The sequence below is a fragment of the Paramisgurnus dabryanus genome, chromosome 3 (genome assembly GCF_030506205.2).
Source record: "Paramisgurnus dabryanus chromosome 3, PD_genome_1.1, whole genome shotgun sequence".
Taxonomy (NCBI): domain Eukaryota; kingdom Metazoa; phylum Chordata; class Actinopteri; order Cypriniformes; family Cobitidae; genus Paramisgurnus; species Paramisgurnus dabryanus.
The window spans coordinates 41083647-41103010 of NC_133339.1; the positions used below are offsets into that span (position 1 = coordinate 41083647).

The 19364-nt window shown below is 38.1% G+C and overlaps 1 protein-coding gene across 1 annotated transcript in view; it reads right to left on the reverse strand.

The window, feature by feature from the left end:
* Window positions 1-11647: 11647 nt before the first annotated feature.
* LOC135744877 (E3 ubiquitin-protein ligase rnf213-alpha-like) overlaps window positions 11648-19364 on the reverse strand; it is a 93263-nt gene continuing 85546 nt past the window's right edge. Inside the window, exons 62-67 of the mRNA XM_065263257.2 lie at window positions 17274-17475; window positions 17120-17197; window positions 16816-17013; window positions 13892-13981; window positions 13630-13808; window positions 11648-12497 (exon numbers count right to left, since the gene is read on the reverse strand). Of these exons, the coding sequence (XP_065119329.1) occupies window positions 12344-12497; window positions 13630-13808; window positions 13892-13981; window positions 16816-17013; window positions 17120-17197; window positions 17274-17475 (901 nt within the window). The 3' untranslated portion in view covers window positions 11648-12343. The remainder of the gene's footprint in view (window positions 12498-13629; window positions 13809-13891; window positions 13982-16815; window positions 17014-17119; window positions 17198-17273; window positions 17476-19364) is intronic.

Consider the following 19364-nt stretch of genomic DNA (forward strand, 5'->3'; position numbering starts at 1 on the left):
CTAAAACTAACACAAAATATCTCTCTGATTAATTGGGCTATTTTATATGCAGACGTAACTGTATTGATCTCAGAGTCTTCTGTTTTAATTGTTAAACTTCCTTCTGTTAACCTTTCTTTTGTTAAATCAAATACACTCAATAATGACTTTTCAATATTAGATAAAGATTTCAGGTTCCACCAAAATTCAATGTTTTCAGTAACAACTGACATTCAATCATGGACAATATTTTTCACACAGGATAACTTATCCCTAACTTTCAAAATCAAAATTTTCATGTGAGTTGAATAAGATGCAGAAATCCTTTTTTGGGACGTTTTTTTTTTAAACTATTCACTTATGGTAATTCCTTACCATGCAACAATTAATAAACACTTTCTTAACTTTAAGTTGGACAGAAGCTTTTTCCCTTGTCTCTCCCGAGTTTATTTGATAGAGTAATTTATAGTATCATAGTTCATCGATAAATTACCCTTAAACACTGTGTTCATCTCAAAGAATACTTTATAGTATCAAAGTTCATCGATAAAGCACCCTTGAACACTGTGTCCATATCAGTGAGCTCTCTATAGTATCACAGTTCATCGATAGAGGCACTCATAAACACTCACTCAAGCAACCCACTGGTTTTTCCCACACTCCAGACTCTCTCGCTCACCCTCGTTTGCACATTCTAAGCACCTTGGTACACAAACTATGCAAACTCTTCATATTTGTTTCATAGAGCAATTTATAGTATCAAAGTTCATCGATAAATTACTCTCAAATACTCATTTAAGCAACCCACTGGTTCTCCCTCAACAAAAATCTCTCTCTTATCTCACTTTTGTTTCATAACTTAACCAGTTACATCAAAAAACAACTAACAATCAAACCCAATGGTTTCCTTTCCTTTAAAAAGATATATCCGTACTTATCTCAGATACTCTTATTTAAATCAGCCCACTGGCTTTACAAAATTTAGTTTCAAAATTAATGTTTTAGTTTGAGTCCATAAAATCAACAAAATTTAGTATAATTAAATGCCCTCTTGGCTATTAACAGTCAACGCCCTCTTGGCTATGTTAATATTATTTTCCATCAACTGTTTCACAGCTGGGTCCTCTTGACCCCCAGATAAGAGTACACTTTACTCGGAAGACCAGGTTTCCCTATTAGAGATAATTTATCTTGTAATATCATCCACAAGTCCCTTCTCATTAATAACAATACTAGTTAATTTATGAGTTACAGAGAGAATTCAGGAATTCAAATGAAAACGCCGGGCTGTCTGTGTTTTCCAAACAGAGTCAAAAATCCCATCAATGCAGGTGAAAAAATGCTATAACGCTTTGCTTACCTTAATTTAAGAAGCAAGCGGCTGGCCAGCCTTAGCAGTTTAACACCCACAAAGAAGAAACAATCGACTCAGGATGGAGAACATCTCCCCCCGACCGTGAACGGCCTCTGAACGATCCCACTCGGTTGTCCAATGTTCTCTCTTGTAACCCTGCTCGCAGCGCCAAAATGTCGTGGATTTTTTCAGGAGAATCAGAGACGGTTGAGATGTAAAATTCTCTTCAAAGTATTTTATTAAAGAATTGTATCAGACAGCTTGAAACACAATACTGGTCATAGGGTGTACACCTGGTAAAATGATAATGACAATGACCCCGTTCTGAGTTTTTCAGTATATTATATAGTGGTCCAATAGGGGTCCAGTAGCCCTGCCTTTCTTTCACTCTGTACTATCCCAATGCTCAGCAGACTCCTGCCTTTAGGCCCCTTAGCTTCTTCTCATAACTCATGACAACCTGGTGATGCTGTGACTTTATCTCTATAACATTCCAAGCTGGTACATAAATCCTCCCATGGGTGGTAAAACTCAGTGTCTTTGTTCTCTAACACATCATACAACTATTTCGCTATCCTTACCAAGGACACCCTTATCTCCTCCAGGCCCAGCTATGGACCTACACATTCATGTTCAAGCAACAGAGAGACAACTTTATTTATGTAGACATTAAAAACATACCATATAAAAGATAATACTAATCTGTAAGATAAAACACTCAAAATTTCTCTACCATAGTTACTGTTGTGCGGTTAACCGCATAACCGCATTATTTTTTTTATGCTTCACCGCGGTGAGAAAATATCCTAACCGTCACAGCCCTAGTAAACATAGATTGTGTAAAAGCCGGCCTGGATATCAGTTTGATGAGGTGCATGTCACAACATCTCTTTCAAAATCAGCTTTTTCATGGTAGTTTTCTCGTCCTAAAGGAACATTCGGTATCAAACCTAAAATATGGACTAGCTTTCCGTAGAAGGTCAATGAAACATTAGGCGTGGCTGACAGAAAACTTTGTTTGTTATATGATCGAGAGCAAGTAACCCTGATGAAGTTAGCACCGCATTGATCGCTTTAATCACTATCTGAACATTACCGTAGTACCAGGGGTTTATATTTAAATTATGTGAAACAACCCGTCTCAATAGATGGTCAACTTTAGGCTTTCTTTTGGGAATCGATAGCTGGTCAACCTTAGGGTTTCTGTCGGGATTTTGGGTTGCATCTATCTTATGGCCGGGGTACACGTTTAGCAAGAAAGCTCCGTCTTCCTGGTTAAAGTTGTACCAGCTTCTAGGGTATTCAATCTCGCACAGTCCAACCGTCCATCGTCCTTTCAAGTTGATAGGCGTCGCTAGTTTTTTTCTGTAGCTAGATATTCGATTGTCGGGGTAAACTGACAAATAAGCATTGCACGGTAGTGTGACGTAGAAGCCGTCGTCGTCCATGGTAGCTTTTGGTTCAAATGACTTGGGCGCTTCGTGATCATCGCGTTTTTAAGACGGTTGCAAGTCCACCAGGGCTTTTTTGTCTACGTAGTTATTAAATTTAGTGGGCCAACCTGACCATTTGACTAAAACGAGCGTATTTCGGCCTTGTTTTTTCTCCCCTAAAATCTTTTCTACCTTAAACGACTTGTCTTTGCTCACAATAATTTTTTGTAGCTCTTCTTCGTAAAAAACACAGATGATTTCTCCATCATAATCAGAAAGTCTGTAGACCCGAGGCTGTCTTGGCACACACGCGGCCATGGTGAAAAAATCTGTGTAGTTCTGCTCGTAACCTTTGGCAAAAGTGCCTCTGACTTTATAAATTCTCACAACATCGCCTACTTTAAATTTAAATGTACAGGTTTTGAAACACCGTGGGTTAGTTTTCCTTATTGACATCGACCGGTCGCATTTTAATACTCCTGTGATAACCGGTGTTGTATCCTTGCGTGATTTCTTGTAAAACATCAATGTATCGACGTGAATTAGTGGGCGTTAAAAGCCGCCACATCCTGCTTTTCAATGTCCTGTTAAATCTCTCTACGACGTTCTTTTTCAAATCGGTGGCGGTAGCGAAATGGTAAATGCCGTGCTTTTTCATCAAATCTAGAAAATTCCTTGCCCTGGTCCGTCTGCAATTTCTGCGGGACACGCCCCTCGTTGAGTATAGATTCAAAGGCTCTAGTAACCCCCAGCCCGCTCTTATTCTTTAGCACACGCGTCCACGCGTATTTACTAAACACGTCTATGCAAGTCAGTAAAAAATTTATATTATCATTCTCTGCGGAATAAGCGGACATGTCGACAAGATCCGCCTGGAACTGTGTATCCACGCCTTAAACGACGACTCTATTCTGCTTGTATTTTATAGGAGCGGTTCTATGTAATGTGTAGGCGTCCTCTCCTGATAGCCACTCTGAAACCTGTTGATCGGTAAGTCGAACATCCGTGTCCTTTAAAATGGCGTCTTTTAAAAGTTTTTTACCTTGTAACGATCCGGGGTTAGATGGCGTGTAATATGCTTTCTTCACGAGCTCTGCCATGTTAGCTTATTCCCCCTCGCAAAGAATGGATGACAACAGTTTTATGCTTCAGACTTTATTTAAATGATTACATAGGTGTTTAAAATGGTTACATGAGTATATAAAAGGGGTTACATATGACAGATGTTAAAATAAATGATTACATAACTATATAAAAGGAGTTACATGATGATGATGATGATGATGATTACAAATCGAATAATTACATGTAGAATAGATAGTAACATTGATATGACTTTATAGTATATCCAGCCAGTCGAGAAGATGTACGCAAGACATCATGTTTCGGTCGAGCATGTAGTCGACCAGAGTTTCTACACTTTTGCCAATCTTGTGTTTCTCATCTTTTGAAATCAGGGTCCGACAGATCTCAGATACATATGTACACATAGTCATGATTTCTGTTATACCCATCTCATCTCTACATTTACACACAATGTCCAAAACTTTTATGAGGCTAGCACAGACCGACACTCGGTCTTTAATGCAGAAGTTACTCATATTGTCCCATGAATTTGACAGTCCTCTCACAACAGCCATTTTTTCCTTGAAATTTGAAAGACGAACGCTTTTCCATGGTCGGATCATTTTTCATCTCGATTGCCTTATGCATCAAGTCCCTCAGTTGCCTTTTGTAATACCCTTTAAACATAGAGGGCATGATGATTCGCGGTCTGCAGAAGTTCCCCATCTTTTGATGGCTACTCTTTAACTGCGTTCGTTTTCCAGAAATCGAAGATTTCAAAAATTAGGGTGTCTGTGTCGTCACTGCAGGTTTTCTGAGATTTCTTCTAGTTTCGAGATGATGTTCGGTTCGTCTTTTAACTCGTGGAGAATAGCTCCTGCGGCTATTATAGCCCGAGGATCAGCCTTTAGCCTGCTGCGCTGTAGAGCGTAGTTGACGATGGGATGTAGGATGGGTTGAAACGTTTGTCTGCAAACTCTCCAAAGTGTACGTTGAAGAAGTATGAGGGCGGTTCATACAGACAGGAATGTCGACGCTGACTAGGGTGGTTCATCTCGCACCCCAGACACTTTTGCTTGATCTTGTTGTTGACAAGGTGGTTCGCAGCACTCCGATCACTCCTTTAATGATTTTTAATCTGAGATCTGTAAATCACCCATCTGTGCTATCGAGTGCGTTATCGGTAGCATTAGCGTACAGTTCTTTAAGGCGTCTTAGCCCCTCCTCCGATGAGCGTCTGAATTCTTCAGTAGGTTCGTCGTCGTCATCGGGTAAGTGTTGGTTGGCGTTATCGTCGTAAGAGTCCTCATCGATGTAGAGAAAAGGCTCGGACATGTTATCTGAATTGAGAACAACGCCCAACCAGCCCCACGAGGGATCCGGGACGAGTTTGGCTGAGTCCTTAGTTCACATAAAGTGTGTGGAGTGCCGTGGGTGAGTCTTTGGCTTCATTGTGTGTGTTTACACTTAAAGCTTGCAGTGTAGTGCTGTGCTTGTGATGACAGAAGCTGTTTCAAGTCCAGAGGAATCGTGAGGGGATTACAACACGTTGAGGCTAGAGAAACTTGAGGTAAAGGCCGTTGCAAATGAGACTTCCTGTATACGAGCGACAGCCTCTTTCTGACCCTGAAAAAGGACAGTGGTGAAACATACCTGCAAACCAACGTGAGTAAACCATTTGTAAATATTGTTCTGGACGGAGGGTCATTGCTATAAACGTCTGCATGAAATAACCATCTTATGTGTGGAGCCTCTTCAAGAGTTCGCCCCTGTTCAGTACCCCTGGAACCGTCAAGGAAGGGGAGCTAGGGAAGCGTTCGGCTCTGCACGGTCATACCCGACGTCCTCCCGATATCCAAGGAGCCCCAGGTAGGGGGTGCTACCTCTGCCCTTCTGGAGGCCTGTAAATCGAAGGTACACTGTGTAAGAATTATCGCCCTGTAAGTCCACTGCCCCAGAGTAAACGTTGTGTGAAATAACCATGGTGGTCGAGGAAGAAAGTAAAGTCCCAGTCTTGTGTATAACTTACTTCTGCTTACAGCACAACCCTGAGGAAGAAAGTTAAGTTCCAGCCTTGTGAATAACTTACCTCTGCTTACAGTACGAACCTGAGGAAGAAAGTAAAGTCCTAGTCTTGTGTATTACTTACCTCCGCTTACAGCACGACCCAGAGGAAGAAGGTAAAGTCCCAGTTTTGTGTATCACTTACCTCTGCTTACAGCACAACCCAGAGGAAGAAAGCTAAAGCCCCAGTAACCTGTGAAATACTTACCTCCGTGTATTGAGAGGGGCCCACCGTGTTGGCCGGGAGGAGTCCATTCAAATCCACCACAGAGACCCTAAAGGGCGAGAGAGAGAGAAGAGCATCAGACACAGAGAAAACATTGGAGGGTCGAGTGCACCCCCATGGACCCTTGCAGGATCTAGCGTAAGGAAGCGATACATTGTTGGACCAAACCATTGATTGTGTCTCTCGTGTATTCTGCCTCCAGGAAAGAGGAGGGCGCCACGGGTTCAAGAAAGCCATAGTAAAGGAGCCCCGTCCTTTCGCTCCACACGGGCCCACTCCAGGAGGCTGGAAGAAGAAGCCTGTTTTAACCTACCCTTTCCTTCCCCCCAAATATTTTAAATAATTTAAAATAAAGATACTTTTAATTCAACTCTCATACTCTGTCTGTCTGGTCATTGGGGTGGCTTTGGGACCTCCTCAAGGTGGAAACACAAATACCACAGAATACGGCTTTCTATACGACCGTGGACATTTCCAATGCGTTTTATTCAGTACCAGTACATCCGGACAGCCAGTTTTGGTTTGCGTTTATGTTCACCAGCCGCAGATTCATGTTCACTCACCTTTGCCACATGTAAAAAGCCTGTCCACCCTAATCCTCCCAGATGAGTTGGCTTTGCTACAATATGTTGGTAAAGGTAAATCTCAGAACACACTCTGTAAAATCAAATAGTATACCTTACTATAAAAATGCTAGTATGTTTACTTATTTTTAATTAAAATGTTGAGTTTACTTAAAATTGCTACTTGTTGTTTATAGGTTAAAACGTAAAGTTCACACAACTGAACCAATTTAAGTAAAATGACACAAAATATCCAAAACATTCTATTGAGCATGTGCATTCGAGTGCAATTCCCCCTCCTCCACACCGGTTTCTAATTTTTGATTTTGATGAGTTTTTTCTGGAGGGCATGGTAATGTGGCAATATGTAGATGATCCTTTCAATTCCATGTTAAAAAAAAGTGGTTTGGTAAATGGAGTGGGTTGATTTCATCTACGTTTTTGTCAATAGGTGTAATGATTGCTATTTTGGGATTTGTGTGGATGTTGTTGCATACCATGTATAGGAGGTCATATCGAGAAAACAATTGATAAAGGTATGACTAAGATGATGTAGCAACGGGTCAAACAGGAGGAAATTGAGAATAAAATTGAGGAGCAAAATGAGGATGATTGGTATGTGTGAGCGGGCCCTACAAATGAGGAGGTGCTAGAGGAACCTCGCCCCGCACACGACCCTATACGGCTAAAGGTGGGCCGCCTGGGTTAAAGAAGATCTGCATGTTTACACAATTTTACACATACACATATAGGAATGTAATTAACTATGTTTAGCGGTAACACTTTAGAATACTGATCCATTGTTAATAAATAACTACACAGGAACAAATGAGTAATGCAATATTAACAATCTAGTAACTACTGTTAACTAACACAAAACTCTGATTAATTAACTAGTAGGTAATAGCCCACAGATGAGCATGGTAGTTCACTATTAACTAATCAATAACTACAATTTTTTCATACTACCCAGAGAATTACTGAAAAGTTTCATAATTCATGCAAAATTAAACAATAACTAATATAGGATAAATGACTAGCACTATATTAACACGTTTCCTACTGTAAATACAGGTACACAAGACTGTTTGCATTATCAATAGATTATTGCACACTAGAGAGTCATTAAGAGACTACTGGAACATATAGATTCATTAACCATCTAAATGCCACACATTAAGATTTTATTATTTAACCTAACTTACCTGTCAAAAAATATGTTTTTATGTATGGCTCCTATAGCTCATATGTGAATAGCCTGTGAATGGTTAGAGGACTCTACACTTTAAGATTAGCTTTCCATTAACTACTATCTGAATAAAGGTAACCCACTAGTAATGACTCAAGTGTTACTACATCCTTCTAAAGTAATTACTAATTTTTTGGATCCGTATTCTAAAGTGAAGATCATGGTAAGCCACTAGTATTGACTCAAGTGTTACTTCATCCTTCTAAAGTAATAACAAATTTTTTGGATCAGTATTCTAAAGTGAAGATCATGGTAAAACACGAGTAATGACTCAAGTGTTAATACATCCTTCTAAAGTAATTACTAATTTTTTTGGATCAGTATTCTAAAGTGAAGATCATGGTAACCCACTAGTAATTCCCTAATAAGGGGAGATATGAATTAATAAAGACACAAGACACGGAGCGGCTGCTTCCGCATCAGAGTCCCTGTATTGTCTGAAAATTATTTAAATTGTTTAATCACATTATGTTCTGATTTTGTGTGCCATTAAACTTGAATGACAGAAAACCACTTTAAATAAAACCAAAACACAAATGTTAAAAATGTACTTAACGTTACATACAGCTTTACACTGTCCAAGTTAAACATATCACATTTATCATGATGATATCATATGCTAGACGGTACAGTATAAACAATGAACATGCTCATTAGCATACTCTCATTGTCATTAACAGTGAACAGACTCAGAAAATGTGGACATATCAAAAGTGAATGTCCCATTTTTACACAATTATTGAACTCGTAAAAAAAAACAGTCAACTGCAACTTATAACTCGTAATTATTGCATAATCTATCAAAATACAAATTATATTGGTAGATTCACTGCATTTTACACAATTTCTCCCACCGCGTGGTCCCAATGATCAGCATGGAAAACGCATGGGCTATGGATTGAACTGGGAGCAAAGTTTTTAATATATGATAACAAGAGCTTTTTGAACACATTTAATGATGACATTTATATCTTTCAGAAGTATAACACATAACCAATGATTGCGTAATAAAATAACACGCATTTTGTACCTGATGAGGGGAGATATTAATTAATGAAGACACGAGATACTGCGGCTGCTTCACCATCAGATTCTCTGTATTCTCTGAGCACGCAGCGTGCGTCCGCGTCGCCCCTCCCCCGCGGGTAAACACTTCCCCAGGAAAAGCAATCAAACACTCGATTTATCATTCAAGTCTGAGCAAGGAATATCAATTGTCAGAGACAATTTTAAAGACATATTAAGCATATTCAAGAAATGCATTCTTTCATTTTTAGTCAGTATTAATAAAAATTTTTGACAGGTAGGTTAAATAATAAAATCACAGTATGGCATTTTGATGGTTGATGAATCTATATGTTGTTCCAGTAGTCTCTTAATTACTCTGATTCAATGAGAACAAGTCTGCTATTATCTATTGAAAATGTAAAGAGTCTTGTCTATTTGTTTACAGTAGTAAACATGTTAATATAGTCATTTATCCTATATTAGTTATTGTTTAGTTTTGCATGAATTATGAAACTTCTCAGTAGTTCGCTGGAAAGTATGAAAAAAATAGTAGTTATTGATTAGTTAATAGTGAACTACCATCCTAATCTGTGTGCTATTACTTACCAGTTAATTAATCAGAGTTTCGTGTTAGTTAACAGTAGTTTCTAGATTGTTAATATTGCCTTAATTATTTGTTCCTGTGTAGTTATTCATTAACAATGGATCAGTATTCTAAAGTGTTACCTGTTTAGCTCACTAGTGATTTGCATAACATATTCACAGTGAGATTACACAAAGGCTGATATGATATAGAAATGTTTATACTGGCCAGCCTGTAAGTTTGGGTGTTTTTGATGTTTCATTTTATCTTTAAGGATGTGTTTTTTTAAATCTATGTTTTTTTATGTGTGGTTTATCACTTTTAATAGATAAGAGTAATGCAAGAATGCAGAGGCCTGTGCCCTATTAATGGGAGACAGGAGTTAGTTGCTTGCAAACATATGATTGTATTATTGCATTAATAATGTGTTGAGAACCTAAGGCAAGCTGTGTAACTTGCTGAATCAAAAATGCTGTTTTAAAGATTATTAACAATATAATAACAACCAAGGTGATCGCTTTTCATGGTAATTATGACCATAAATTAGAGGAAGAGGATCAAATGGGAAACTGATGATTTTGAACTGGCTGAGCAAATGGGTTTCTAAAAGTAAGGTGATAATATAAGGTTTTGAATGCAATAAATGAAGGGATGTCTGAAAGCAGCGTAAAAGCCTGCAGGGCAGTTTGGATAAAAATGTCATTTGGACATTGGGGTGGAAGTGTAATGGAAATTTATATCTTTACGTCTTCAATGAAATATATGTTATGGATTGTAATAGAAATGTATTCTTTATGCATTTATTGTTTTAGTATTTGTATTCTTTATGACTGTATGATTTCTCTGTTATGTCTGGCATGATATTTTTATTTACTAAAACAAAAAACAGTGGGCCAGCTAGAGCTATTGCAATTGTTTTTTTTACAGTATAGGTGTGATGTTGTGCTTAGCAAAACTAAAGCTTGATCTGCTTAGATACAGCAGACAAGTAAAATAATTTTAAAGCACCCAGAAGGGCCTAGGAACAACAGCTATTAAGGAGTTGTTTTGATAGAATACGTAGCATGGGGGGGGGGTACAAACTTAATGTCAGTATATAATGGGAGGAGTTGAGTTTTTCTTCACTTCTTTGCATATCGTTTCACTGTCGGTATGCGTTGAGTCCTTGTACAAGTAAATAAATCATCTCCGATGTACAGATCCTGGTATTAGTATTGTTTTTCCACGACAATGCCAACTATCTTTATGAAGGCTAGCACGATCGCCTGTAGACCTACAGTATGTGTCTGACTATCGTAGCGAGGAAATGCCACTATCTTAAATCATCTTAAAATCAACTATCATGTGGCGTTTGTCGGACTTGGGAGGACCACAAATACCTTAGTAAAGCATAAAACTTTAGCCCAACAACGAACTTTACGACCTGAAATGTAAACATTCAAAACATCCAGTTTTTTTGTGTTATGAAAAATTCTTGGTTATGTGAATTTTAGAGAAATGTTACACATTCTATCTTTTCAAACATTATGCACATCTGTTAGTGCGGTATAAATGCGATTACATGGACACATACTGCGATTAAAACTGGCGTACGCCACCTCTTTTAATACGATTATACTTACTTTGATTATGAGCTTAATCACATTATTTTTATCGAAGTATTGCATTTACATGAGGTAAAGTATAATCGCAGTATTGGCAAAATCCCATTATAATTGCATTATGAGGGTGCATGTAAATGTGGTCATTGTCTGTTTTCTTTTACTGGTACTTTTTTCTTTGTAGTCACATTAATAAATGTTTATTTGTGAAATCTATTTTAGCAGTAATAACTTATAAATACCATGAATTAAATTTATGATACGAGTCTGCAGAACAGCAATAGCTCATTTTCAGATTTTGATTGAAGTTTTATGAGGGCACTTGAATTTATTTAAAAGAATGACTTACACCGATACATTGTTATAATAAACAATGCAATGTTACATAAAAAATAGGATGAATATAAAACATGGTAAATGTAATAGTTGGGCCCACCCACATAGATTGGTCGGCTTAACAGGATAAATCTATTAATTAAACATTATTTTTATTGTGTCCTTGACCAATACTTTTCATAAAAAATAATGTTCTGGCATCATAAATTGCACACGTTTAGCTGCATTCGACACATTTATTAACGTTATAATTAGTGTCAGTTACAGAGAAGACAAGTTATGTGCAACATTGCTCCAGGATACACGTTTATTCATAGAAACAACTCGCCCTGAAATCAAGAAAGTGCAAATAAACAACATAGAAATCAATCAAAAGAGACGTTAAATAAAAACAACATTTATAGGACAACTTAAAACTACCCTAACCAATACAACAGTATTAATCATTTTAATAGACACCTGAGTATTATGTCTGCCATAGTATGGGCTTAAATGAAATTCCACCTGGTTTTGTTTTCCAAAATACTGTATATGTATCAAGTCTATGCAAAGCTTACTTGAAGAAAAATAGTAAAATGGGAAATGACGAACATATATTTAACATTTAAACAATTGTCAGGCAACTCAAATCAAGCTGATTTTGTAGCAGCAGATTGTTTTGATGCTTTGAATGTTCAGACTTTTTTTTTTTGACAGATTGTGCTTCACTTTTAAAGTACACAGTGCAGTATATGGCTGGAGCAAGCATGCATCAACACAGCAATGTGAAAAACGGACTGTCTACTAAAGTCAGTATCAAGTAATTATTTTGAATAATACAATTTGTTGATTATTGTTCAAAGCTTTATTCCCCGATAAAGATTATTAAACTACAGCACTCTTTCATCTTTGATGTCTTTCTCGTCTGAAGATAACGGAGAACTTCCATGCTTCAATGTACTGTGAGAGCAGGATCTCTTCAGGAAAAAACTCATTCATCTCATGTGGAATGTCCAGACCTTTACGCTCCATGTAGGACACAACAGTATCTTTCAGACTGGAAAGAATGAACAGAAACAAAATGTAACTTCCCAAAACTTACTGTATCTGTTATCACAGATGTAGATATACGCCAAATCTAAGTGCAATGTGTATATCCATTCATTTCTGCATTTTTAAAATGCATCGGTTTAAAATATTGCAGGTTGAATGGACTCGAAATGAAAAAGAAAATAATCAGGCCAATAATCAGTTTAATTTGAATTAATGTTTAGGCAAAAGTTTGGTTAAATAGCTGAAGTAAGTTAATGCTGACGAAAGTTTTATAATTATGACTTGTTAGATTTCCATTTTTTGCATTCAAAAACAGTAAAAACAAAGCTTGTGAAGAAAGCTGCATGGTAGGAACACCCCTATGGCAAGTTTTACCGCCAGCCAGCTTAGAGTCCTTCAGTTCTTTGGAAAGTTTCACTTCTTGCAAAAGGCTTTTATGGGACAATTTTGCTTTTGAGGTCTATCCACACTGTTGATAATGTTTCGGTGAGGGACAACTAATTTTGACCAGGGGTTTTGCTTTTGAACGTCACTGTAGTACAGTAAATTAGGCATCATGAAACTAATGGTCACATAGGGGGCGTGCACACCAAAGCTTTTACGCCCGCGGCCGGCGTATATTTTCAATTGTTTCCAATGGAAGCACAGCGTTTTTGAAAAAGCCAACAGCTAGCGTTGTTTTTTTGCGCTTGGCGTTTTTTCCACGCTCAGCGCTGAGTTGAAAAATATAAAATTTTGTGTGAAAAGCTCAGCTTCTCAATGCCAGTTCTCACACGGCCATCCAATCACAGTGAAGGAGGGGTGGGACAAATATCAGAACAACCAACCGACGCATCGTACAACAACTGATAAACAAAGAAGAAGTATCACAAAAACCAAAGCACTCAGCGAAAGAAAGCTAGCGCTCGGCTAAAAAATACAGTTGGCATTCAGCGTCCTCCAGGCATTTTCAGCCACGTTTAAAAGCTTTGGTGTGCACCCCCATTATGTGACAAAGTTACAAAGTGAACATGAGCCTGTCACACAAAACATTTGTCAAAAATGCACATTTAAATCAATAACCAATGATTGAAATCAATTCATTGTCAGGTAAGATTTACACTCCAAGGTTAAATGTATGAAGCGTGTAATCTCACCTCCAGTCAGGCCTGAAGGTTTCTGTTGCTTTCGGGTTCTTGAGGACCAGGCAGAGAAACTCGTGCATCTCCAGAAGAAAGGAATCAGCATTGGCCTTTGTGAGAAAACTAGTGAGCAGTGTTTTGTGTTCTTCCTGCAGAGGTTGTTTATACTGTTTACTGATGCCCACAAATGGGTCCTGTAGAGCACATGAGTTATTTTAAAACATCTCAACTCATTCAAAGCATAAAGTAAAATATTATTTGTCATTGAATGTCTCACCCTGTTGATGTGCAGCATAGTCTCTGATTTCAGTGAGCCGAGCAGCTGCCACAGTGACACACAGTGTTTCAGACTGCACCTGCTCAAAGCCTAAATAAAAACACTCACAGTTAGCACTAAGGTATATTTCCATAATACCATACTACAGACACGGTTTAAAAAAGCTACAAAATGAAGTTTATTTACATATTTTCATAAAGTTTTACACAACAACGTTTTTAACCATAACCAGAAAAGTTTTTATCTGGTTTTGCTGTTCTTTTACACGACAGCTGTGATTTTTCTGTAAATCAAATTAGTTTTATTTCTTTTATACAATGAACAGTTCTGACATTAAGTGACACGTCTAATCTCTTCTCATCCATGTTTGATTATTGATATTAAGAATGTGCAGAACTTTCATTAAATGAGATCCTTGTATCACGTGTCGCGGCCTCACCTTACGCAAAGCCTCAACATCATATCAGGGAGATAAGTCAGTAAAAGTGAGTAAAATCACAGCATGTCAAACAGACTGCCAGTCTTTACTATGAAACACAGGCGCTTATAACACTAACCTCCAAATGTCATCATAATCACAATAAATAAATAAATAAACCCACACGGTCATCGTTTTCACAATTTTTTGTCAATGCCATGTTCAAGTACTCTGTTGCACATCACTACCAAGACTCCCTTTACTTTTACAGTTGACACCATTTTCCAAGATTATTTAGAAGTCAACAATTTAACCAAATTACAGAGTGGTAAACAATTACAGTAAACTAATGTGGAAAATAGCTGGCATGTTCTCAACATTAGGGGTGTCACGGTTTTCCAAATCCTCAGATTACATTTTCGGTTCTAAGGTAAAGGTTCGATTCGATTCTCGATTCTTACTTTTTTTAATGAACAGGTTGCTATGCCATTTTTAGACTAGACTTTTATGAAATATAATGTCTGACCTTGAACGCGGAGATGCCCTGCCATGTTAGTCATGCTGCCAGTGGAAAAAATATAGTACATGCACGTTAGGGATGTGCATTTATGTCACTTTTTCATTTCGATTAATCCATAGGTCAGAAGAACAAGTACTCGATTAACTGGGGGCGGGGCAATCAAAAGGGGCGGGGTGTACACGTCATGGTGAAAATGAAAATATTTTTATTAAAAATTTTATTAATTAAAAAAAGTATTAATTTTGAAGAAACTATGACAGAACAATAAACACATAGCCTACTAGATTATTAATGAATTAAATGTTTTTAACAAAAACCTTTTAACTCTTTCACCGCCAGCGTTTTTTAAAAAAGTTGCCAGCCAGCGCCAGCATTTTTCATGATTTTCACCAAAGTTTAATGCCTTCCAGAAAATGTTCTTCTTTAAATATATAAACATACAATAAACATACAAATGAAAGAACATACCCTCTGCTTTCAAACAAAAAAACCCGTTTCATCCTACCTTCAGTGGTTCTTTTGTAATCAGCTTTTGAATATGGGTAGGTTTCTGCAAAAACACCATATTTTGAGCAAAAAGCTGAGATAATTTCCTTTTTGTGATGGACTTTTCATAGAGATCCCATTCAGAGCGATCTTTAAAACAGACACGGACATGCAGCCGCTTGCCATAGGGCAATACTTCCGGGTTTAAAAAGTTGTGGAAGGGCGCCACCTAGTGGATAATAGCGGTATTGCGGAAAGACGGAAAATCTCGTCATTGGCGGGGAAGCGTTTTCTCTTAATTGACGAGATATCGTGTCAATGGCGGTGAAAGAGTTAAAGGAATAGCTGTGTGATGAAGTGAAACTAAAGGGTTAAACGCAAACCGAAGCGGTTTCTATATGACGCACTCTACATAATATTAAGCCTTCATACAACATAAATGTACAACGTGCAACTACTGTATCTGCATAAAATGCAAGACTTCAACTAAGTTTTCAACTAAGTTATGTACAGAAAGTTTAACTCCCTTTGTGGATGTGCATCATAAACAGCGCGCTTTTAAACACGGCCAGTCAAAGCACAAGCTTCAGAACATTAACCAGCATTAAGTCTTTTGCTATCACTTTAGCGATTAGCTGTGTCGTGTCTTCCCCTTAGCTGTTCTCAGTCAAGATGTAATGTTAATGCTCGTATGGCTGGTATCTCTTGACATTTGATGTTTAAATATGGGATGACAACCCATTGACGGCGCTGTACATTTTGCATCTGACTGACTGTATTTCCGAAAATCACGTCCTTTTAAACCATAGCGCCTCAGTGATGTGTGGCCGGCTTCTCGGGATCGGCGGGCTGCCGCGCATGGCGCGGGTTGTTGGGGGTGCGCGGAATTATCTGTTTGTTTTTAAATCATGCATAGTAATGTTACTTATGTCATACGCCGGTCTGTGACACGAAGTCAAACACGCATCTCCAGACCCAGTCTTTACTACCACATGCGCGTGTAACGCTAACCAGGCATCCAAATGCCGCCATATCCACAATAAATAAATAAATAAACAAACCCACATGATTATCGTTTTCGTGATCGATCATCGATGCCACGTTCGAGTACTCGACCAATCAAGTACTCGTGCCCATCCCTAATGCACATACCTGAAACTTCCTGTCAAATGTTGTGAAGATGTTGTGAAACTTAAACAGATCTCAGTTCAGAGAAACGACTGGTCCTGTCACAGACGCCGCTCTGCTGTGCATGCCATGCTATCTTTTAACTGGCTGTAGCTAGCGAAGTTAGAGGAGGTTTGACTCGCAGCACTCAACACGTGTTTTTTTTCCACTTGACAAGCCGACCGGACGTGAAATGGGGTGTGGCAGCATGGACGATTTCATTTTTTGATTCAAAGTCGAGGTTGGTACTTAATTTCGATCGATTTCGATTTAAAATACAGTCCAATCATAATGGATAAAGTGTGTTTATGATAGCGTGTGTTCATGATCAACCTTGAAGACGTGTGGAGCCGTGTGATCGGCCATCTGTAACACCTCCTTCAGATAGCTGCCCAGCTGCATGTGTGGCTCTCCGCCTGTCATGGCGAGGAAACCCAAGGCCAGCTCGACTGTGGACAACGCTTCACAAACATCGCTGTAGGACTGAAGCTCCTTCGTGAGGTCATGCTGCACGAGAGGCTGCAATGACTCCTGTGGATACACAATAAATATATCAGTTGTCACGTCGATTTTATCATCCATCTCCATTATCAACAGCAACTTCAATTTCAGTCTGTACTTTTATGATGCAACTTACCTGTTGAACTTTGCTTCTCACATCCTTTAATATGATCTCATAATTCCTGTCCTGTCTGCACACTAGCGTTGGAATCCCCTGAAAATACACAAAAATTAGATTTATATGAAATATGAATATGCAAGTCATATCTCTGGTGATTTTGGTGACGTACATTAATGGTGATGTGTGGTTTGCACTGTAGGAAGCGGGTGAGGATATGTTGCTGAATTTTGGGCAGGTCGTATTCCAGCAGCGTCTCTTGGCCACGCTCCATGCTGTACTGACAGTTAGACAGCACCAGAGGCAACAGATCTCGCTCGTACTCGTAACAGATCACATGCTGCTCCGTCAGGTCAGCTGGACTTACTGTATAACTGCAAGACAATTTTCAGTATATTTTTGATCTTTTTAAATATTAATGGGCATTGGTAAAATGGACGGATCATATTCTGATTATCAAGTTTAAGACTGGTCTGTCCTCCAAAACTTTTTTTTAAGCTATATTAGGGTGAGGGATTTTAAACACGTGGTTTTGCACCTATTTGGCATCCCTTCGGGCTTAACTGGCAACCTCATTATGAAATACAAGCACTTGACACTGATTGGCTGCCATTGCTGCAACTCAAAAGAACGTAAACGTCACCGTCTTCAAACACGGACAGAACTAAATTTTACAGATAGAAGAGCACACCTCAAAACACGACTCGCCATTTCACCTTGAACTTAATATGTATCCGTTGTTCAGATTGGGCCATTTTCTGGCGGACATTTCCAAAGGAGGAATTTCTATAAAACGGAGATGTTCAGAATGTCTAGCACTTTTCGTATGCTTGTAAATGGGGGTAGACTATCGTTATTTAACTAAGACGTTGTAAAAACGTTTTTCATTGTGTGTCACCTTCAAAAAATCTAAAAAAGTCAGCCATCTTTATTTGTTCTATTTTTTACCTCTAAAATATGGGAAGGCATCTTAAAATTTTGAGCAAAAAGCATTTATGTAAAAGGCTTTTGAAAGAGTTCAGATTCAGAGCAATAATCAAAACATACACGGAGTTTTTACTGTTTTTGCATCAGTGGATGCTTAAGTGTTTTATAAGTTGGGTAAGATCGCCACCTATTGGATGATAGCGAAAATATGGATTGCCGTAAAAACTCGTCATTGTCAGGAAAGCATTTTCTCTTAATTGACGAGATAATGTATTTTCGATGCTTCAACACATTCTAACTGACACACTAATGTCACATGGACTACTTTGAAAATCTATGTATGGTTTACTGTCCATGTCCAGAAAGGTAATAAAAACATCATCAATGAAGGGTCAGCAAGTTCTCGGACTAAATCTAAAACTAACATCTTAAACTGTGTTTCCAAAGATGAACGGAGGTCTTATGCCCAATTTATATAGTCGTGCGTAAGTAGGGCTGTCACGGTGAAGGAATTTCCCTTGCGGTGATTTTGCGTGGCTCACCAGCGCGGTATGTGGTTTTACCGCCTTCATTTACTAAAATACATTTTTTTTTAAATCCAGAACAATGAGGTCAACTAATAGATGAAGGGTAGGCTACATGTATTTCCCCTTATGAAAAAAAAAGATTAACACAAGCTATACTACAGCTAAATATATTTTTGAAAAAACAAAAATAAATTGAAGAACATCATTTAGGCTTGTTAAGCGCAAATTAACAGAGCATCAGTCAATACAGAACACAGCATTGTCTTAAAGAAATTAAAATTAGCCAGTATTTGTGCACCTGTAAATGTACAAAACGAATGCAATACAGAAGGCAATGCATAATAATTTAGGGCATTTTTAATAATATATTAGTAGATAAATTATATTATAACGTGTATAAAGTATGAAAACGAATGTATCATTATTTTGGCTAAATTAAGCTGGAGAGGTCATATTTAGTCACACAGATTTGTCATAATTTCAGAAAAAGCTTAAATGCTATCTATAATAACTTACATTATATGTGTCTTCCTTTGTCGAAAATATGGAGAATTATATGAGAGTAAAAAAGCAAAAAGCGGAAACGTTTAGCTCACGCGGAGCGAAGGAAAAGCCGTTAATAAAGCAGACTCTCCGTGTATAGAGGATGTGATGAAACAGTCGAGTCGGCAGATGATCATCAATGTTTATAATGTTTCACACAGATACTGTTGATGAAAAACTTGGATATTTAAATGTGAAAGTCAAGTGTGCAGTCAGTCAGTTCACAAAAGCAACCGCGGCGTTATATTGGCTGCATCCACGGAGCG